This window comes from Nicotiana tabacum, chromosome 9 (assembly GCF_000715075.1).
Source record: "Nicotiana tabacum cultivar K326 chromosome 9, ASM71507v2, whole genome shotgun sequence".
NCBI classification, from domain to species: domain Eukaryota; kingdom Viridiplantae; phylum Streptophyta; class Magnoliopsida; order Solanales; family Solanaceae; genus Nicotiana; species Nicotiana tabacum.
The window spans coordinates 3,381,094-3,400,842 of NC_134088.1; the positions used below are offsets into that span (position 1 = coordinate 3,381,094).

Genomic DNA, 19,749 nt, shown 5'->3' on the forward strand with positions numbered 1-19,749 from the left:
CACATCATAGTGAGTAACCGGAAAGTGGGGAGACTATCTGTATTAGTAAAAATTAGACTCGTCATGTGGGTCTATTAAATGGCGACACGTAGCAATAAAGTTTGAAGAAAAATGAAGAATGACATGTAAAGATGATATGTGAAACACCCCCGGGACTGAACATACTCATACCGTGCTTGTTAGTCCCGGAACTGATCATCATGAAATAGCCCAGATTAGGCGCAGGAGAATATCTCATAATTACTAATGAGGAAAAAATAAATTAATCCCGGATTATATGGGATTTACCATCATTACACCATCAGTTACAAATCAATTATTAATAAATGCAATAAATGATTGTAACGGTCAAAACAAGGCAATCAGGCACGAGATTGACTCAACAGGCTCAACAAGCACGAGATTGACTCATTAATTACGGAATTAACTCATCAGTTATGGAATTACTCATCAGTTACGGAATTCCAGCATTTACATAGCTGTTACAAGTCTTCTAAAAGTAATGGATGGATTGAGTAAATGCTCATAATGGACCCATAATTCAAGAAGATTAGTTACTTAGATTTAGCCCTATAAATAGACATACTTTTACCACCATCAGTGGAATCTAATTTTCTTCTCTACAATTTTATACATTGTAATTCATAGCATCTTGCTCTCAAGTTAGCCATAGTGCGGCCCTTCAAGCTCTATTCAACTCATTATCCTATCAAAGATCATTCAATAAGAATTCTTTCTTCTCTGTTTTATTTTTATTATATTATATGTCATTGAATTTATTTCTCACTTCTCTATCACGTTGTATTAACGAAATTTTATATCAATTCGATTGTTTGTGGCTCGTCATATAAAATTATTACTTTGACCTTAAAAATTATTTTTTGGGTGAAACAGCATGACTATATCTTGACTTAACAAAATAAACTGAACAACACAACACGAGACATATGGCAAAAAATTGGAATTCAAGAATTTAGTATCTGATGTACATAGTCATTGGAACATAACAATATATATGCATTTATAAATCATAAATTTTCTTGTTCAATTGAATCACTTAGTGAATTCTAAGCCAACCCCATTTTCCTCTCTCTTTCTCATTGTAAGAGAGAATTCCAAGAATCTATTTTTTTTAAATATTGGGGATTTTTCATGAGTTCACAAATGGTAATAATTAATTTGAGAACTTAAGTGATATTAAATAAATTAATCTGTCTTTTTGAGACTTGACACTGGCTTTAGACCATGTTTCATAGCAGCTGCCCAAACTAAGTCAATTCTGTCTACATCAATAGCTCCAACTTCATGGTGTGTCCATCCTTCTAATGAATGCACCACTCCTCCTGCATGGCATGCATGGACTACCCCTCTCTCCATTGTATACTGTTAAAAATATGATAAATAAATAAAAAAATAATATGAGTTGATTTGTTTCATTTTATAAGATGTACTTGATTGGGTACGGAACTTAAGACAGGAAAAAAAATACTTGTAGCACGTTGCAAAAAGTATCTTTATAGCTTATATACGTGTCATGATATTTCTGTTGTTATACCAGCATGCTATTAAGAAAAAAAAGGGCAGTCCGGTGCACTAAATTCCCTCTATGCGCGGGGTCCAGGAAAGAGTCGGACCACAAAGGTCTATTGTACGTAACCTTACCATTTCTGCAAGAGCCTGTTTCCACACGGCTCGAACCAATGACCTCCTGGTCACATGGCAACAACTTTACCAGTTACGCCAAAGCTCCCCTTCCAGAAGTAAAATGGAAATTTGGAAGATCAAGAGTTTTTCGAAGTATAGAAAGATATCATTCTTTCTTAAACCAGCTAAAACGAAAGGAGTGTATCTAAAATGGATCAAAGGGAATATAAAATAAAGGGGTTTCAAAGAAAATCTAGTTCTCTTGAAATTAAGTACTGAAGTAGAGTGCATCTTTTGGTGAATTAGGGTAAATCACTACTATAAAAACATGACTTAGCGACGGATAGATTCTGTAGCTAAACAGAAAAATCTATTGCTAATCCTATTTAGCGACGGATTAATGATAGATTATCAAGAAATTCGGTTAGCTACGAGTAATTAATTAGCTATTGAGTTTGTAGCTAATTCCATTTTTTTTGTAGTGAATTATCTCGAGAAATTGTAAAATGAAGAAAAATTACAAATTGATGGATATTGTAATGAAAATTAGTGACATACCTCACAAGATCCAAGTCCTTGAACATCTTCAGGTAATCTCATAGCAGCAAGATCACCATATGTACAATCTCTTCTAAAGGACAAAATTGGAGGAACTACAAATTGATGGAAATGAGTTCCTTTTGGTGCATAACTCTGCTCTCTTGGTGTTATCCATTTTCCAACTATCCATGTCTATAAATATTATAAGCAAACAAACCAAAACTTTAATATTAGATAAAAGGATGACAACAATCATAACATAATAGTAACAATATTTCTCACTTTTTTCTAATTTTAATGGAGTATAACTTTTATACACTGACAGTATAAATTTCTCTTTACTCTATCAGATCATCTGATAGTTAAGTAAAGATATTGATAAAAGGCGGAATTACTAACTTCGAGAATTAAGACATGTTATCTCTCACAACAGGTTAAGATATACTCTCAGTCAGAGGCGGATGTTCTCTTAGGGTAGGAGGGTCATCGGCCTCATGTAAATTCAGAGTAAATACACACACACGCACTCTTTTTTCGATAATGTATATATCTTAAATAATAGGTGTATATTTTGGTTGGCACCCTAAAATTCAAAGCTTAAACAGTTGCATTGGTCAATTTGAGGGACACAACTTGACTTTTAATGCATTATTTTGGTTCGCCTCTCACTCCAACATCTGGTCAAACGTTTTTTCGATAGTGGTCCCTTGCCACTTTTAAATTCTGGGTCTGCCTTTGCTCACTATGAATAATTTAAATCCTTTGTATTTTTATATTGTCTAATGGCTACAAATGTTGCTGCAAACCTACACTTTCTGCTAGAAGGAATTTCATTTTTTTTGTGTGTGTGTTTTTACTAAGATTTTAAAATTATTTTGCAAATTCTAAACATTAATATTTGGAAACTGATAAATGAATATATACCTTGCAATTTCTGGCAGCTTCATACTTGGTGACCTGGACTAAGTATTTCTGGTATTCAGCAGGAGCTTCCTTTTGTATCTTTTGAAATCTTTCAGTTGATGATGTTAGCATCTGTAATTTTGCACGAAGAAATTCTGTTAGCTACGATCGATACTTAAAGCAACATGTTATTAAGAGTAAGCCAACCCATTGAAATATAAAGACAGCTCGATGCATAAAACATTTCGCATTCACATAAGATCTGAAGAAGGATCGTATTTCAAGAAGTGTAATGTAGACAACCTTTTATTTTTCAAAAAAAATATAAAATTTTCAATCCCAACAATAATTATATTGGCAGCTCTGCATTTTCCAAGTACAATAAACACACAAAATTTAACATGGACTTGTCTCAAAAGGACAAATTTGGGCATTGGACACTGTAGTGTATAATCAATAGAGACCCCTACAGGACCAAAATTTCCAGGGTGGGGACATAGAACAAATGGACCAAATTTTCTTTAGTAGAAAGTAAATATGTGCCCACAACACAAAACTTTTTACTGTAAGGGTCTTGTCCTTTGGACGACTTGAGTAATTGGAAAATGACAATTTTGTCCTACAGTTATAGAATCTTTTTTTTTTTTTGATTTCTCACCCGGTATCCGATATTTATATTGGGCCTGATTAATTCGGATTCGCACCGAGAAGTCCCACATTGGGGGGGGGGGGGAAACTGCCCCCTAATAAAGGAGACTCCATATCTAGGATTCGAACTCGAGACCTCTGGTTAAGGATAAAGGAGTACTCACCATTCCACCACAACCCTTGTTGGTTACAGTTATAGAATCTCGTGAACCAGATATACTATTGAAGAATCTTCTGTAAACTTTTCTTCTATTATAAAAATTTTACCCATCTGTATAACTAAAGATCTCGGGTATGAGTTCTGGGTATGAAGTCCCATTTATTAGAGAGTGTTTTATCTTCAACGTGAGATTTTTTCGGGCTCAAATTCGAATTTAGTCGGACCCCAATACGAGGATTGGACACCGAATATAAAACCAAAAAACTAAATTTTTACTCAGTTTGAAAAGAAAAAAAGTCTCAAGCCGATTTACACAACCTTACCATTTCCACATCATGTTTAATTTCTCAATTAATTTTCCAACCATCGAAGAAATAAAACATTAAATGCAATAATTAATTAAAACTCATGTAAAAAAACAAAAAAGCATTAACCTAAATAACCCTCCACCTAATCATTTAAACTAAAAAGTGCCGAAGGATGTATAATATATAGTCAAACCTCTTTATAATTTTTTGCTGCTATAGTGAAGTGTTGTTACAGATGTCAAATATTATAACATAACATAAAAATCGGTTCCGACAAAAATTTGACTTTTATAGTAAATGACTAGAGATGTTGTTATAGAGATGTCTGACTGTATGTATAGTTCATGTATACTATGTGTATAATCATTTATGATTATTGTATATTTTATGTATACCGACAAGAAAAAGTAAACAGTGAGTCCGGCCGGCTATTTGTGTAAAGAAAAGAATAGAGTGTATGATACTTACAAGAACACGAACTTGTCTTCTACAAAGGTAAAGAGCAATAACTCTTCCAAGTTTAGAGGTGGCTCCAGATAAGAAAGCCTCAGTTACATTCTCTGGAATTTCTTTTAGTATAACAGCTGCTGTTAGTGTATTTCCATGAACAACTCTTACTTTAAGGTTAGGATGTTTGTTTACAAATAATGTTCCTCCTCCATTTAGTGCCTCATTCTGCATTTAAAAAAAAAAGAGTTTATGTTTTGTACACTATTTATATAAAAATATTTACACAATCAGTTTAATTATAAGGCAATCACATGTATTAATATGTACCGCCTAGATATTATAAAAAGAGAAATGTTCTCTACCAGAATTTTCTATGAGAAAAAATAAAAATACTAGTCCTCCTTAAATAAGAGGTATATATTTCGATTGACATCTTAAGATTCAAAGCTTAGGCAATTATATGTATTAATATGTACAGCCTAAATACTATAAAAAAGAAATGCTCTCTACCAAAATTTTCTATGAGAAAAAAGTTAAATGCTAGTCCTTCTACTTTTTTTAACATTAGAATAAGGACATGGATTCAGAGGCGGACCTACCGTTAGAGTAGGAGGGTCACAGGACCCGAAAATTTTGAAAAACAAATTGTATATACGTGTATATATCTTAAATAACAGGTATATATTTTGATTGATACCGTAAGACTCAAAGCTTTGTCAACTGTATTAGTCGATTTAGGGGGCACAACTTGGCTTTTCAACTGCATTACCCTGAGTTCGATTTCTACTTTAGTATTTCTTAAAATTTTATTCGATAGTGATGCCCTCGCCACTTTCAAATAGTGGGTCCGTGTTTGCGTGGATCCTGTAGTACTTTGAAATGTATGTCATTTTCATCATAAATGATTAATCAATGATCAATTGGTCAGAGCTCTGAGATATTGTCAAGGCAGTTTCCTTTGACAGCAAATAACAGTACTACTACGTTCACAAACTTTATTGTAGCATTAATGAAGGTCGAGTTACGTAGCAAAGTTTTATACTACTAACTTTAAGCCAACTACCATGTCCGTCACAGTGGCGGAGCCAGGATTTTAATTAAGGGAAGTCAAAATATAAATAAGTAAGCACACAAAGAAATCAAGGAGAGTAAACGTATAGTATATACAAATAAAATTAAGAATTTAATGTATTTACACAGTGTAATTTTTCGACGAAGGGGTATCAATTGACTCCCCTTGCCAAAGTGTGGTTGTGCCGCTGGTCCGCCACATGCAAATATCAAAACTTATACGTTAAATGCAACACTTTTATTTCATGGATTATAGTATATAGGCTAAGGTGGAGCTAGTATGCAGTTTATGACTTCAGCCGAATTCAATATCTTTAATTCAAAGCTTTGTATTTATTTTAATAAATTTATTAAATATATATATATATATATATATATATATATTAATTATGTATTTAGAACACAATAACTTAAAAAAATTAGCTAGTATTCAGGAAGTATAAGTTTCGAATAGTGGTTTCGCCTTTACTAGATATATCATATTCTAGTCTACGCATTAGTCCTTGAGATTTTTCATCATGTTACATTACCTAATTGTAGAATTTTTACGTTACCTTTAGATTTTTTACTAATTATTAATTTGAACACAATAACTTAAAAAAATTAGCTAGTATTCAGGAAGTATAAGTTTCGAATAGTGGTTTCGCCTTTACTAGATATATCATATTCTAGTCTACGCATTAGTCCTTGAGATTTTTCATCATGTTACATTACCTAATTGTAGAATTTTTACGTTACCTTTAGATTTTTTACGGTATTTTTAGATTTATTTTAATTTTTTAACCGTAGGTATACGATTTTACAGTAATTAAGATATGCGAAACATGTTCCTATTTACAAATCAAAGGGAGTTAGATATTTTCTGATCCAAAGGTTTACTCTTATAATCCCATTTAGTGGGATCTGGGGAGGGTAGTGTGTACGCAGATCTTACCCCTACCCTGAGGTAGAGAGGCTGTTTTCAAATAGACCCCCGACATCCTTCCCTTCAAGAACTTCTCACCTTGCTCTTGGGGAGACCCGAACTCACAACCTCTTAGTTGGAAGCGGAGGTTGCTTACCATCATAGACTCAAATTAATTTATGATAATTAATTCTCAAACAATATAATAAAATATAAATATTTTTATATAGAGAGAGGGGTGGGAGGGTGGGGGGTGGGTAAGTACCTTGTTCAATGCAGCAAGGCTAATAACTTTGACTCCCAATCTATCAGCTCTAAGGATTGCTTGCTCTATTTGATTATTAATCCCTTCAGCTGCGAATGGCAAGAAATACTGCCACACCCAAAAAAAAAAATTATAGTAAATAATGTGAATTAAACAACACTTGAAAGTAACAACTAAAAACAGTTCGGTGTACTAAGCTCCAGCATCTGGGGAAGAGCTGGACTATATAAGGGTAGCCCGGTGCACGAAGCATCCTGCGTTTACGCACCCCAAAGGTGTGTTATGTATACAGCCTACCCTGATGCAAACATCAATGGCTGATTACACGGCTCAAACTCGTGACTTATTGGCCATACAGAGACAACTTTACAGTTGCTATAAGGTTCCCTTCAAAATAACTGAAAGTGAAAAAGGTAGAGCTAAGAGCACATTGCGTGATATTAGGTTAAACGCACGTCACATATTCGAACTTTGTCGGCATAAAAGCTTGGTATTTAAGTAGAGAAGGTTAGAAAGACAGGTCATTATCGGTCGAGTTCCGAACCACGCGTAGCTGATTCTCTGGATTTCTCAATTATAAAATGAATAGACGGATAAAAGATGGGCAGCCCGGTGCACTAAGCTCCTGCTATGTGCAGGATCCAGAGAAGGACCGAACCACAAGGGTCTATTGTACGCATTCTTACCCTACATTTCTGCAAGAGGCTGTTTCTACGGCTCGAACCCATGACCTCATGGTCACATGACAACAACTTTACCAGTAACGCCGAGGGATAAAAAAAGAATATTTACAAACCTGAAAACCAAAGCGAGGAACCACCCAAGTTTGATGCAATCGACCCCTTAAGTTGTAGAAAGAGTTCAAAAAGACCTTGGAATATGCCCACATAACCAACATAACTACAAAAGCAAAGGGCAATAAAGGAAGCAAGAAGAGCCTTGTACTGAATGGTTTTGACCCAAATGATCTGAATAGGAATGGAACATGCATTGCTGATGTTAAATCCACTACATGTGCCAAAAATACAAAATCTGGCACCCTCCCATTTTTGCCTGCAATTTTGTAATAGTAGAAGTTTTAGTAGCCATTTGGATTTTGGACAGTTGAAATTGAAAGCAAATAAATTGAATTGAAGAAGAATTAACTAGATAGTCGTCTACTCAACTGCTTAAACTAAAAATAGTCGACGTATAATACGGGGTCTTCCCCTCTAGTGGGATCGGAAAAGGTTGTGTTAAAGTTTCGGTTTCGATCGATTAATAAGATGTGATTATTGCCCCTTCTAGTATCGGAAGTAATAACATAAGTGAGAATTTTGTCACTAGTAAGGTTGGGGGTTCGAATCTTAACTGGCTGATATATTGTAATATCAACCAGCCTTCCGAACCAGCCGATAATAAAATCAAAGGAAAGAAGATTGATTGATAAAGCTAAAGTACTATTGATGGACATTATGCAATATAACTCGCTTTCACTCGAATCTTTTTAAGTTAGAATGTTGGATATATAATATATACAATTAATATATAATATGTATAAAATCATGTATAATCAGTGAACTTTTTTATGTATATTGACTAACAAGAATAAGTAATGAATCGGACCAACTATTTGTATAAAGATCCCAGTATAAAAATAGTATATGTGCACAACCGCGTAGACGACAATTTTCCTCACCATATGATAAAAATATTTTCCTAATGTTAATTAAGTTTCACTAGTACATAACATAAAGATGGATTCAAGATTTTGAGTCAATAGATACATTTGAAATATTGCATGAAATTTTTTTGACACTCAATGTTTGCACTAAATCGATTAATTAAACTTTGAGAGTTACATATATTAAAGATCTAAGGCATATTAATAACTCATATATAGTGATAAAATTATTCAACTTGCTTTTTCTCTAGTGAATAGCTGTCTCATTAATTGTCCTTGGGCTACTATGTTTCCTTTTTTATAACTTGTCCTTGTCTCGGTTACTATAGTTTGAAATTTATATGAAAAACCTTATTAGAGCTATGTTAGTTTCTAAGAATAGAAATAACATTTTCTAATTCCGTACAATACCTTTTATAATCTATATTAATCAATTAAAGATTGAGTACTTTTGCATCAATAAATTTAAGTTCTCGAGAAAAGTCAATATATTTACATAATCTTGAAAAGAAAGTAAGTTAACCTCGATAAACTTAACACAAATAACCGCCCGCCCAACAGCTTAAACTAAAAATAATCAACGAATGTGTAATATATACATAATTTATGTATTATACATGTATAATTATATATATTTAATGTATAATTTATGTATATGACTAGAAAAAATAAACAATAAATATGACCGGCTATTTGTGTAAAGATCCCTTATTTATTCATGTTCTTTTATAAATTTTGACACTACTTACTGAAATTTTTGCTTATGCCCCTGGCTACAATGAGTTGCTTGCTATAACATGTTAAACTATACGTATTATATAAAAAAAAAAATTATATTGTCAGTATATATTAATGACAGTCTGATGCACAAGACATTCTACATTACAAAGTCCGGGGAAGAGTCGTACCTCAAAAGGTGTGACGTAGACAGTCTATCCTAATTATATTATCAGTATATAAAAGTTAATCAAATATCATTGGGCTATGTTAAAATAAGTATATACCTGATTCAAGACTTAATTTTGTGTGCATTTCCCATGATTTTGGGTTAAGGGTATTTCCTAAAACATCAAAAAGTGGCATAAAGAGGCAATAATTGGTCCCCATTTCTGTGTGGTGTAAGCTGTGATACCTGTCAATATTATGGCCAAAAAAATGAGGAAAGAATGACAATAAATGAGTTATTAAAAAAATAGAAAAATAAATTTGGGATAGATGAGCAAAAAGGAAAATTTCTTTTTTTTTTTAATAAAAAATATAATTTGAGACAATGGCATTAAATTTTATTAGTTGTCTTTGCCAGAGGGAGGCACCAACTTTTTTCAACCACATAATTCCTTGAAAGTATAATAATTGTTGTAAATACACTTTTTCATATAGAGTGCATTTATTGCTAATTAATATGCCACAAAAAACTGCTGAAAACATTAAAGCATTCTCAAGAAATGGCCATCTTTAAAGTTTTTGTGTAGCTTTAGAGAAGTATGAAATAATATTAATGATAATATTATTTGTCTAAAATATATTTTATTTCCTTTTTAAATATTTCACTTAATTAACATTTCATTAATTAAAGAAATAAGAATAATAAATTTAAGAAAAGTTCTTTTTTCTTTACAACATCAAATACTTTGAGACAAATTCAATTTGTCAAAACAATTACTAATATTTTGGACCGGAAAATAATGATATTTGTGATAGACAGAGTTTGACATTTATATACTGCACAAATTACTGAAACTAAGGCCCCGTTTGTCCATAAAAAAATTCAAAAATATGTCTGTCCATAAAATTTACAATTCTTTTAAAAAAAATTAAAAAATGAATAACTAAAAGGCTTATATATTTGTTCAAAATATTGACAATAATTTATTTATTAGTCGGAAAAGGACGTGTAAAAATCAAACATGACAAGTAAAACGGATCAAAAGGAAATAAGTAATCACTTACGTTGGGGTGTAAAGGAGATATTTAAGAGTAGGAAATGCTTGAAATAGTTGATGAGGAATAATTTCAAAATTGCTATGTCCCAAACATCTTAAGCAATCAAAGATCAATATATAACCATATATCATAATTATTGATCCATATCCCATGAAACAAGTTCCTAAAATTGGAATTCCCATCACTGCAGCTAATATAATGTGTTCCAAAAGTGTAGCATGTCCAGCTGAATTTCCACAAAACACAAGGAGAAAAAGTTTAGAACATCACAAATATTATACATATAAAAAGTTTGGATATGTATAACTCATATTCACTGACAGTGTAAAGATTAAAAAAAAAAGGTAGTTCGGTACACAAAGCATCTCACATTTATGCAGGGTCCAGGGAAGGATCGCACCTTTAGGAGTGTGATACAGACAGTATACCCTAATACAAACATTAATGGTTGCTTCCACGGCTCGAACTCGTGACTACACTATTAGTATTATTTAGCTTGTTGTATCGGGCCGTTGTCTCGCTTATTTTTCAAGTCGCGAGATGTATTCAATATGGATAATTACCAGTAGTTATCTCTTAGGTAATTTTATAATATAAAATATTCATTTAGACTATCAATTTAGTTTAAAACGTTTGTTTACACTATCAAATCACCTAAAACATAACTACACTATTAGTATTATTTAGCCTATTCTATTAGGCCGTTGTCTTGCTTATTTTTCACGTTGCTAGATGTATTCAATATGGACAACTAGTGTAATTATCTCTTAGGTGATTTAATAGTATACACTATTCATTAAACTATCAGTTTAAAATATTTGTTTACGCTATCAGATCACCTAAAAGGTAGCTACAAGTAACAACACATAATATTTGAGATTAGTAACAAGTAAAAAGGCATGTAATGACCTACTACACATGTTAAAACATATTAATAGTGTAAAAAATATTCACAATTATTTAATATAAAAACAATCTATATTTAAATGAAGAGATTACCTGTAAAGGGTTGGAGTACAGGTGAGGAGTGATGAAGTGAATGATAATGGTTGAATAAATAGCTTCCATGAAATTTTTTATGCAAGAAATAATAAAGGGGTTCTGAAATTGCTATATGGAGAATTGCAACAGCCAAAAATCCTTTGAAATCCCATAAAGGAATATTGATTAGGTCTTTAAGCATGTAGAAAACTATTGAACCCATTATACCATGAAGCAATATGAAATTATCCCTGAAAAAATAACAAAATTGTAATTAGTTCCAAATTTTCGGAAACGAAAATAAAGATTTTGATAGTATAATTACTGTCCTTAAGGAATTTATATCGCCAATATATTGCTGATTAGGGCGTATACAATAACTTCTTCGGGATTTACAAAGTCAAACGAAATTTAAGTTCAAGAACGAAAAAAAGGCGACAGCCTATGCACGAAGCGTCCTGCATTCACGCAAATTTCGAAAAGGGACAACATCCCAAGGGAGTGGGATAAGTGGCTGATTTCACGACTCAAACCCGTGACGTACAGGTCATTCGGAGAACTTTATTGGTGCTCCAAGGCTCCGGTTCAAGTATAAAAGGCAGCCCGATGCACGAAGCATCCCTTGTTTATGCAGGATCCGGGGAGATGCGACGGGATATGATGTAGGCAGCCTATCCTGATGCAAGCATTAGTGACTGATTATACGGCTCAAACCCGTGACTACATCGAACCCGTGACTTATACGTCACACAGGGATAACTTTTCCGTTGCTCCAAGACTCCCCTTCTCTCCACTTCAAGAATACAGATAAATTAAAAAAAGAAGATTCAAATTACCAGTCCCACTCATTGTCAATTTGCTTAAAACCAACACCATCCTTGTTTATTCGTCTATTTCGAGTCAAGAACAACATGCTACTGAAAGCATTCCAGGTATGATGCATGCTGCTTCTAAGTAAACATATAATGAGAATATGTAGACACCATGTTTCCTTGATATTGTCTTCTTGATATCTTGAGTATAACCATTTTGCAAGCAAAGGTCCATATAGTAAATACTGTTCCAAAAATAACAAGAAAAAAATAGTAAGTACAAATTATCCCCCCACAAAAATAAAAATAAAATATTACTAGGAAACACAATAATAATACTAAGTTCGAGTCGTGGAATCAACCACTGATGCTTGCATCAGGGTAAGCTGCCTACATTACACTCACTTGGGATGCGGCCTTTTTCCAAACCCTGCGTGAATGCAGGATACTTTGTGTACCGGTCTGCCCTTTTATTACTAGGAAACACAGTTTTTTTTCCGATGGACGTTTGTGTCAAAATAGAAAAAGAGCAGTCCGATAGACAAAGTATCCCACATTCATGCTGGTTTCGGGGAAGAACCGCATCGTACCCCAAGGGTATGGTATAGACAGTCAACCCTAATACAAATATTAGTGGCCGCTTTCCCCGACGAAAGGTCGTTTTTCGACGAACACATTTTTTATAGTTATGTTATGCCGACTCTCAAAAAATATTGTCGCACCTGTGTCGGATCCTCCAAAAATACCCTGGTATTTTTGGAGGATCCAAAACGCACTTGGCGATATTTTTGTAGAGTCCGAGCAACATAGTTTGACGGAACAGAAGTCCGTCGGAAAAATGCATGTTTTTGGTAGTGAAAGAGCAGTAAAAAAAAAAAAAAAAGAAGATAAATAGAAGATTTGGAATTTTAAGTACCTTGAAACTTCCCAAGTTGCCCCATGGCCAAGTTGACAATGGAACTTCCATGTTTAAACAAGAAAAAATACTCAAAATCTTCTTCTTCTTATATTTGTTTTCTGATTAGAGTTTTGCTCTTGAGAGCAAATAGAAGATAAGAACAGATCCCAAGATGAAAAAAAGAACCTCAGAGAAAGAATGGGAGGAAGATTTTGTTGTGTTGGTAGTTGAGATTTGCTCTGTGGTTCTGAGTTCGTTTTGTTTCTCAAGAAAGTAAATTAAAGGTACTATGATAACATGGGCTGTTTTGACATATATATAGATGAAAATAGAAATAAAAAAAAGAAAGAAAAGAATAAATATTTATATTAATTCTACAACTACTTATCCTCGAAGGTTGTGAGTAGTAAGTACTCATATATCCTTAGTTAAAGAAAAGGCGGACCTATCCTTGGGTAAGAAGTTATCGACTCTCGGTAACTTCGGAAAAAATGTATGTATATATGTGTATACATCTTAAATAACGGGTAAGCAGCTGCATTAGTTGATTTGGAGGACACAACTTGAATTTTAGTGTGCCATGTGGTTCGATTCTGATTCTAGCATTTGCTCAATTTTTTTTCGACAGTGGTGTCCCTGCTACTTTCAAATCCTGAGTCCGCCTCTAATCAAAGATCTCAGGTTCAACCCTGGGTATGGAATCATATTTGGTTGAAAACACTTGGCGTGAATTCGAACTAAGCGGGTTCTAAAGCGAATATCGAACACCAAATGAAAAAAAAAATTCTACAACTACTTAGAGAAGATTATTTTTATTTTAAATGCACACAGTTAGAGTCAAATTTGTTCCATTGAAATAGGAGCAAGTAGCACAGCTGTAGGGATGGTGAGAATTTAATGTGACAAAAATGTGTATTGTATTGAGTGGTCATTAGGGGTTGGAATTGTAGGGTAGCAATATGGGCAAGCATACTGGGGACTGGTCTTTACACTTTCTCACCTTTGCCTTGTGGGTCTTATTATTTCTTTTTTTTTTCTTTTTTAATAATTATGGTGTCCGAATTTTCGCGTGTATTAATTGCTTGCCAAATACTTATTATCTCCCATCATTACATATAATCAAACTAACTTCCACACCTCGAGTATTATTCCAGCGAATACCTGCTATAGTACATAGCTTACGCGCATTTCAACTATTTTGCGAGGTACTAGTACCTTCAGCAGTAAAGGTGTCCGGATAAGTTATTCCACTAAGTATCTATTATCTCTATCAGTACAGGTGTTCGAACCAGCTTGTACACACTTTTTTACCTTTGACTTGTGGGTCTTTTTTTATATATAATTATGGTATCTGAACCAACTTCCGCGTGTATTAATTGCTCGCCAAATACTACTTTTCTCCCTTCATTACAGATAATCAGACTAGCTTCCACACCTTGAGTATTATTCCAGCAAATACCTGCTATAGTACATATACTTTACGTGCATTTCAACTATTCGCTAGGTACTAGTACCCTTGCTAGTACAGGTGTTCGGACCAACTATTTCACAAGGTACTTATTACTTATGCTTGTACAAATGTTCAACTAGCTTGTGCACTTAGATTATTTCACTCGATACTTGCTACCTTCCACCATTATATAACTTTGCCAATCAAAGCATAAAAAATAGAAAGAAATCACCCGCTAATATCTTTTGTTTTTATTGTAATTTGAACTCTGCGCACACTTTATTGACCATTAGTCCAACGCTTGACCATCAGCAGTACAAGTGTCCAGGCAAGCTATTCCGCTAAGTACTTATTATCTCTATCAGTACAAGTGTTCGAACCAACTTGTACACTTCGACTATTCCACATATATCTGTTACCTCCTACCACTACGATATATAACTTTGTCAATCGAGTCATAAAAAATAGAAAAAATTCACGTACTAGTATCTTTTGTCTCTATTATATTTGTACTTTACGCTCACTTTATTGACTTCTAAGCAACACTTTTAAATACGTGTGGACCTTAATTAAACACCACTATAGGCAATAACCTGTCAAGTCGTTTTGCCCTCATTTTTATTGTTGATTCAGTCAGTTCAAAATTTGCTGCTCCATGTTGAATATTGTTGGATCTTTAATTTGATTCATAAATGCATAAGGGTTGGCTAGTGGGATGAATGGTCAATATATGGATCTGTATAATAGATTATGTTGTAGTACTATCACATGTTGGCAGAGAGGGTCCGGAATGGTAAAAAATTATCCGCATCTAATATTTACACCATACAAATAAAACATATAATATGTAGTTATTAGTAGGATATAATCAATTAATCATGATTTACAGTTTTATCTATCTTTTTAATCTGATATCTTTGCAGAGTCATATTTCAAGGGTTCAAAATATAAAGAAGTAAACATACAAAAAATCAAGGTGATTTAACGTTTACTATATATATATATATATGGGGAAAAAATTGGCCTAATATATATAATGTAATTTTTTGACAAATGGGGTTTGGATGAATCCCATTTGTCTCTGGCTCCGCCCGGGCCTGCTGGTAGCTTTATACAAAAAGAAGGGAGAAATTCAAAAATAACTAGATTTACAAGTGGTAATTGAAAAATAGCCATAGTTTCAAAAGTAATCAAAATTTAGCCATTTTCATGTAAAAGATAAATCTGAACAAAAATAACTGTTCAAAATCCGAAAATATTCTAGCATAATATGCTGGAGTTCGAATTTTTTACATGTGAACTTCTAGCATGTTATGTTGGAATTCCATAATATGTTGAAGTTCAAACATAATACGCTGGAAGTCCATACACAGTTGCTTCAATCTCCAGTATATTATGTTGGAACTTTCTGTGTGCTGGAGTTCCAATATAATATGCTGGAAGTCCATACACAGGTGCTCCAATCTCGAGTATATTATGTTGGAACTTTCCGTGTGTTTGTACTCCAATCTCGAGTATATTATGCTAGAATTTTCCGTGTGCTGGAGCTCCAACATAATATGCTGGAAATTCATACGCAAGTGCTCCAATCTCCAGTATATTATGCTGGAACTCCAACATAATATGCTGAAAGTTCATACACAGATGCTCTAATATCCGGTATATTATGCTGGACTTTTTCATATGCTGGAGTTCCAACATAATATGCTGAAAATTCATATAGATATGCTCCAATCTCCGGTATATTATGATGGAACTTTCTGTATTGCATCAAAATAGTAGTTATTTTTTAATAAATTTAAAAATACTGATTATTTTTCAATTACCAATCTGAAAACTCACTAGCACGTATTGTTTTGACCAAAAAGAGGACGTAGCACCAGAATATTTGCTACTTAGCATTGTGTCTCTCTTCCTCAAGAAAAACTAATAGTGGGCTACAAGTGGATTAGACACTTAGAATATTGATGGATTCTAACATGTAACTCCTACTCTAAATTATTATGTGCTTATTTAATTGGAACTTTTCAAAGTCTAAATCAAGAATTGCTTCTTGTGATAACTTTTCACATTCAATTTAGTGTTTGTACATAATTTAGTAATTAATTCTACTTGTAGAAGATTTACTAAAATATTGTGATCACACAAGACTGGGTTTGTTAGGTGTTTGCCATAATTTTCTTACCATATTTGATTTTCCTATTTGTTGAAGGAAATGACAATATAATTACCTTAACTGGGTTTTCCTTTTTGTAGAAGAAAATTATAATTCTCCTATACTTGGCTAGTCCTTTTTCTTGTAGGAAAAGGTTTGGACTTCTATAAATTGAAGATCCGTCATTCTCATTCAGTAGCATACACAATGTAGCCATAGGGGGCTTGAGAGTCGTGTTTAGGGGGAGAATTTTACGAGACAAGTGTTAGTGTGTCACTTGTGTTTGCCTCTTCGTGAGGTTATTCTCTCGATATTATGTACTCTTTTTTTATATAGTGGATTGTTCATCTCCGTCGTGGACATAGGTCAGTTGACCGGACCACGTTAAATGTTTGTGTCTCTTTTGGTAGATTTCTCTTTTGTTGTCTGATTTATCGTCGTTGAAGGTTTGCTTTGCTAGCTTCCGCATAACACCTAATTTTTCGATCCTAACAGGGTTCTGCCTGTTCATTTTGAGAAAGATTATAAGGACAATGACATTATTGCATGAAATCCAATGGATAATTAATTTCATCTGGTTAATGGCTTAATTATTTTTATTATCAGCTGCACAAATTTAATCTTCATTCTATATTTCTATGACAACAAATTTCTTATGGATAAGGAAGCTTTCAAGATATTTGTCATCACGGGCGGATCTAGAGTGCCAAAAAACAGGTTCGGCAGTCAGTAGCTTTTATTCAAACGTTGTATTTATTTTAAAAAATTCACGTAATATGTACAAACGATCAATTTAGAATTCAATAAGATAAAAAAAAATCCGAACCCATAAGTTTCAAATTCTGATTCCGCATGTTTGTCATTCTCTTATTTAACGAAGTTTTTGGATATTTATAGTATTTTGATAAAGACTTCTACAGACATAAAATGTTGCAAAGACAAGAAAATCTTAGTAATGCAGTTAGTTGGCTATCTGAACTTTATCTTATTATCAATTTAGAACCAATAATTTAGAAAAATTAGAATTCTGAATCCATAAGCTTCAAATTCTAGCTTCGACTCTGTATGTCATTTCTTTTATTTAACAAAGTTTTTTTATCTTTATAATATTTTGATAAAGCATGAAAGATGTTCCAAAGACTAGAAAATCTTAGTGATGCAGTTAATTGGTTATCCGAACGTTTACCTTATTGATGAGGATTTAATTCTTCACTTTGTAATTCCCTCCCCTATTTTTCGTGCCTCCTATATATATTATAAAATTTTTAAAAAAATAAAGAAAGATGTTCCAAAGACAATTATTGAACTAGAATAATGTTTTATCCTTACTTTTATTTTTCTCAATGCAATTTATCTTTTGTTCCTCTATCTCTGTCTGTTTGTCGATTGTCAAGTATTTATATTTCTATTAATATAATCTCACTGATTCTGAATAGGACAAGCAAATTGAGACAGAGAAAATAATTGAAGTGTCATATTAGTATAATTTTAGTTAGAAGTTAAAAGACTCAAAATTAATTTAAATCTCTTTCTCAAGTAGTTAGCTATCTATTTCCTGGACAGGTATTTTTGTTGTGTCAGCGTTGAAGACGAAGTCAGAATTTAAAGTTAATAAATTTTAAATTTTCCATCGAAACCATAAGTAATAGGTAGACAACGGATGTATGACATGTCCCTAAGGGAAGAATAAGTTATTCATTCACATATAGATAATTAAATTTGTTAATTATATTGGCCGAAATTCTTGAAGATTATCCATTCCACAAAATCCAATAAAAAGATTCAAAAAGACTATAAAAAAATAAATAAACTAGCTATGAAATTCATCGCTGATTTATCGCTAAATAACCTATTACTAATAAAAAATTGATATTCGCGTAACTAAGTAGAATTAACAATGGATTTTTATTTTTATTTTTTATGATAGAATTTATTTGCCACTAATTCCTATGTTACTTGTAGTGATGTAGGAATGCAATATCTAGTGGAGTATTTTTTTTTAACCACATTGCACTAAGGGGAAACTTGTGAATATTTATACAGCGCAATAGAGTGAGACTAGTCAGTTAGGAGTTAGATTAAGAATGTCATTGGTCGTCTATTGATACAGGGCTTTACCTGCTAGTTTTACTATACCAGCCATCTATTTCGTATTTCGTATTCTGTATTTCATATCTCTTATATTGCTGTTATTTTATTATGCATTTTTATGGTACTAATATATCGGCTCCTGTTGCTTTTTTTGAGTCGAGGGTCTCCTGGAAACAGTCTCTCTACCCTTCGGGGTAGGGGTAAGGTCTGCGTACATATTACCCTTCCCAGACCCCACTTGTGGGATTATACTGGGTCGTTGTTGTTGTTGTTGTTGTACTGCACTAATAATTTTTATTTATTTATTTCGAAGGGATTCAAAAATTTATATATATACGAAATCAATTTGCTTTTAACCAATTTATGATGTAACTTTCGGATGAATGAAATTCTATTGATTCTCCTTGCTTACATGTGGCTCCGCTACTGTTGTCCGACTATCAGGGTCGGATTTAGGGGGACGGAAGGGTGTTCACCCGAACCCTCTTCGCCGAAAAAATTACATCATACATATAAGATAAAATCTATTTTTTACCTTTATATATTGTAATTTGAATCCCTCTAACACAGTCCAAAAGCATAGCGTGTTGGTCAAGGGAGTTCAAAACTTTTGTAAAGTCATTGGTTCTATTCCCATTAGTTACAACCTTTTTACTTTTTTTCTTTTTTGAACCCCTTAGCGGTAATCCTGCATCCGTCTCTGTTGATTATCGTAGAAGAAATTCTTATTTATTTTCTTTAAAAATGCTATTATAATTTTTGTTCACCGTCCTAATTAATAACCCTAATTTGGTGTTATACAGCTACTACTATGGTCGACTTTGGGACCGTTTCTTAATTAAGATTGTTAGGGGGAAGGTCT

The 19,749-nt window shown here is 33.1% G+C and overlaps 1 protein-coding gene across 1 annotated transcript; it reads right to left on the bottom strand.

The window, feature by feature from the left end:
• Window positions 1-948: 948 nt before the first annotated feature.
• On the bottom strand, window positions 949-13,549 carry LOC107829391 (very-long-chain aldehyde decarbonylase CER3). The gene is made up of 11 exons (XM_075221364.1): window positions 13,210-13,549; window positions 12,318-12,538; window positions 11,500-11,732; window positions 10,507-10,726; window positions 9,561-9,688; window positions 7,690-7,946; window positions 6,894-7,001; window positions 4,672-4,878; window positions 3,109-3,219; window positions 2,203-2,376; window positions 949-1,383 (listed from the first exon to the last, which is right to left on the bottom strand). The coding sequence occupies exons 1-11, from the start codon at window positions 13,258-13,260 to the stop codon at window positions 1,207-1,209; spliced, it is 1,887 nt and encodes a 628-aa protein (XP_075077465.1). The 5' UTR covers window positions 13,261-13,549; the 3' UTR covers window positions 949-1,206.
• Window positions 13,550-19,749: the final 6,200 nt, after the last annotated feature.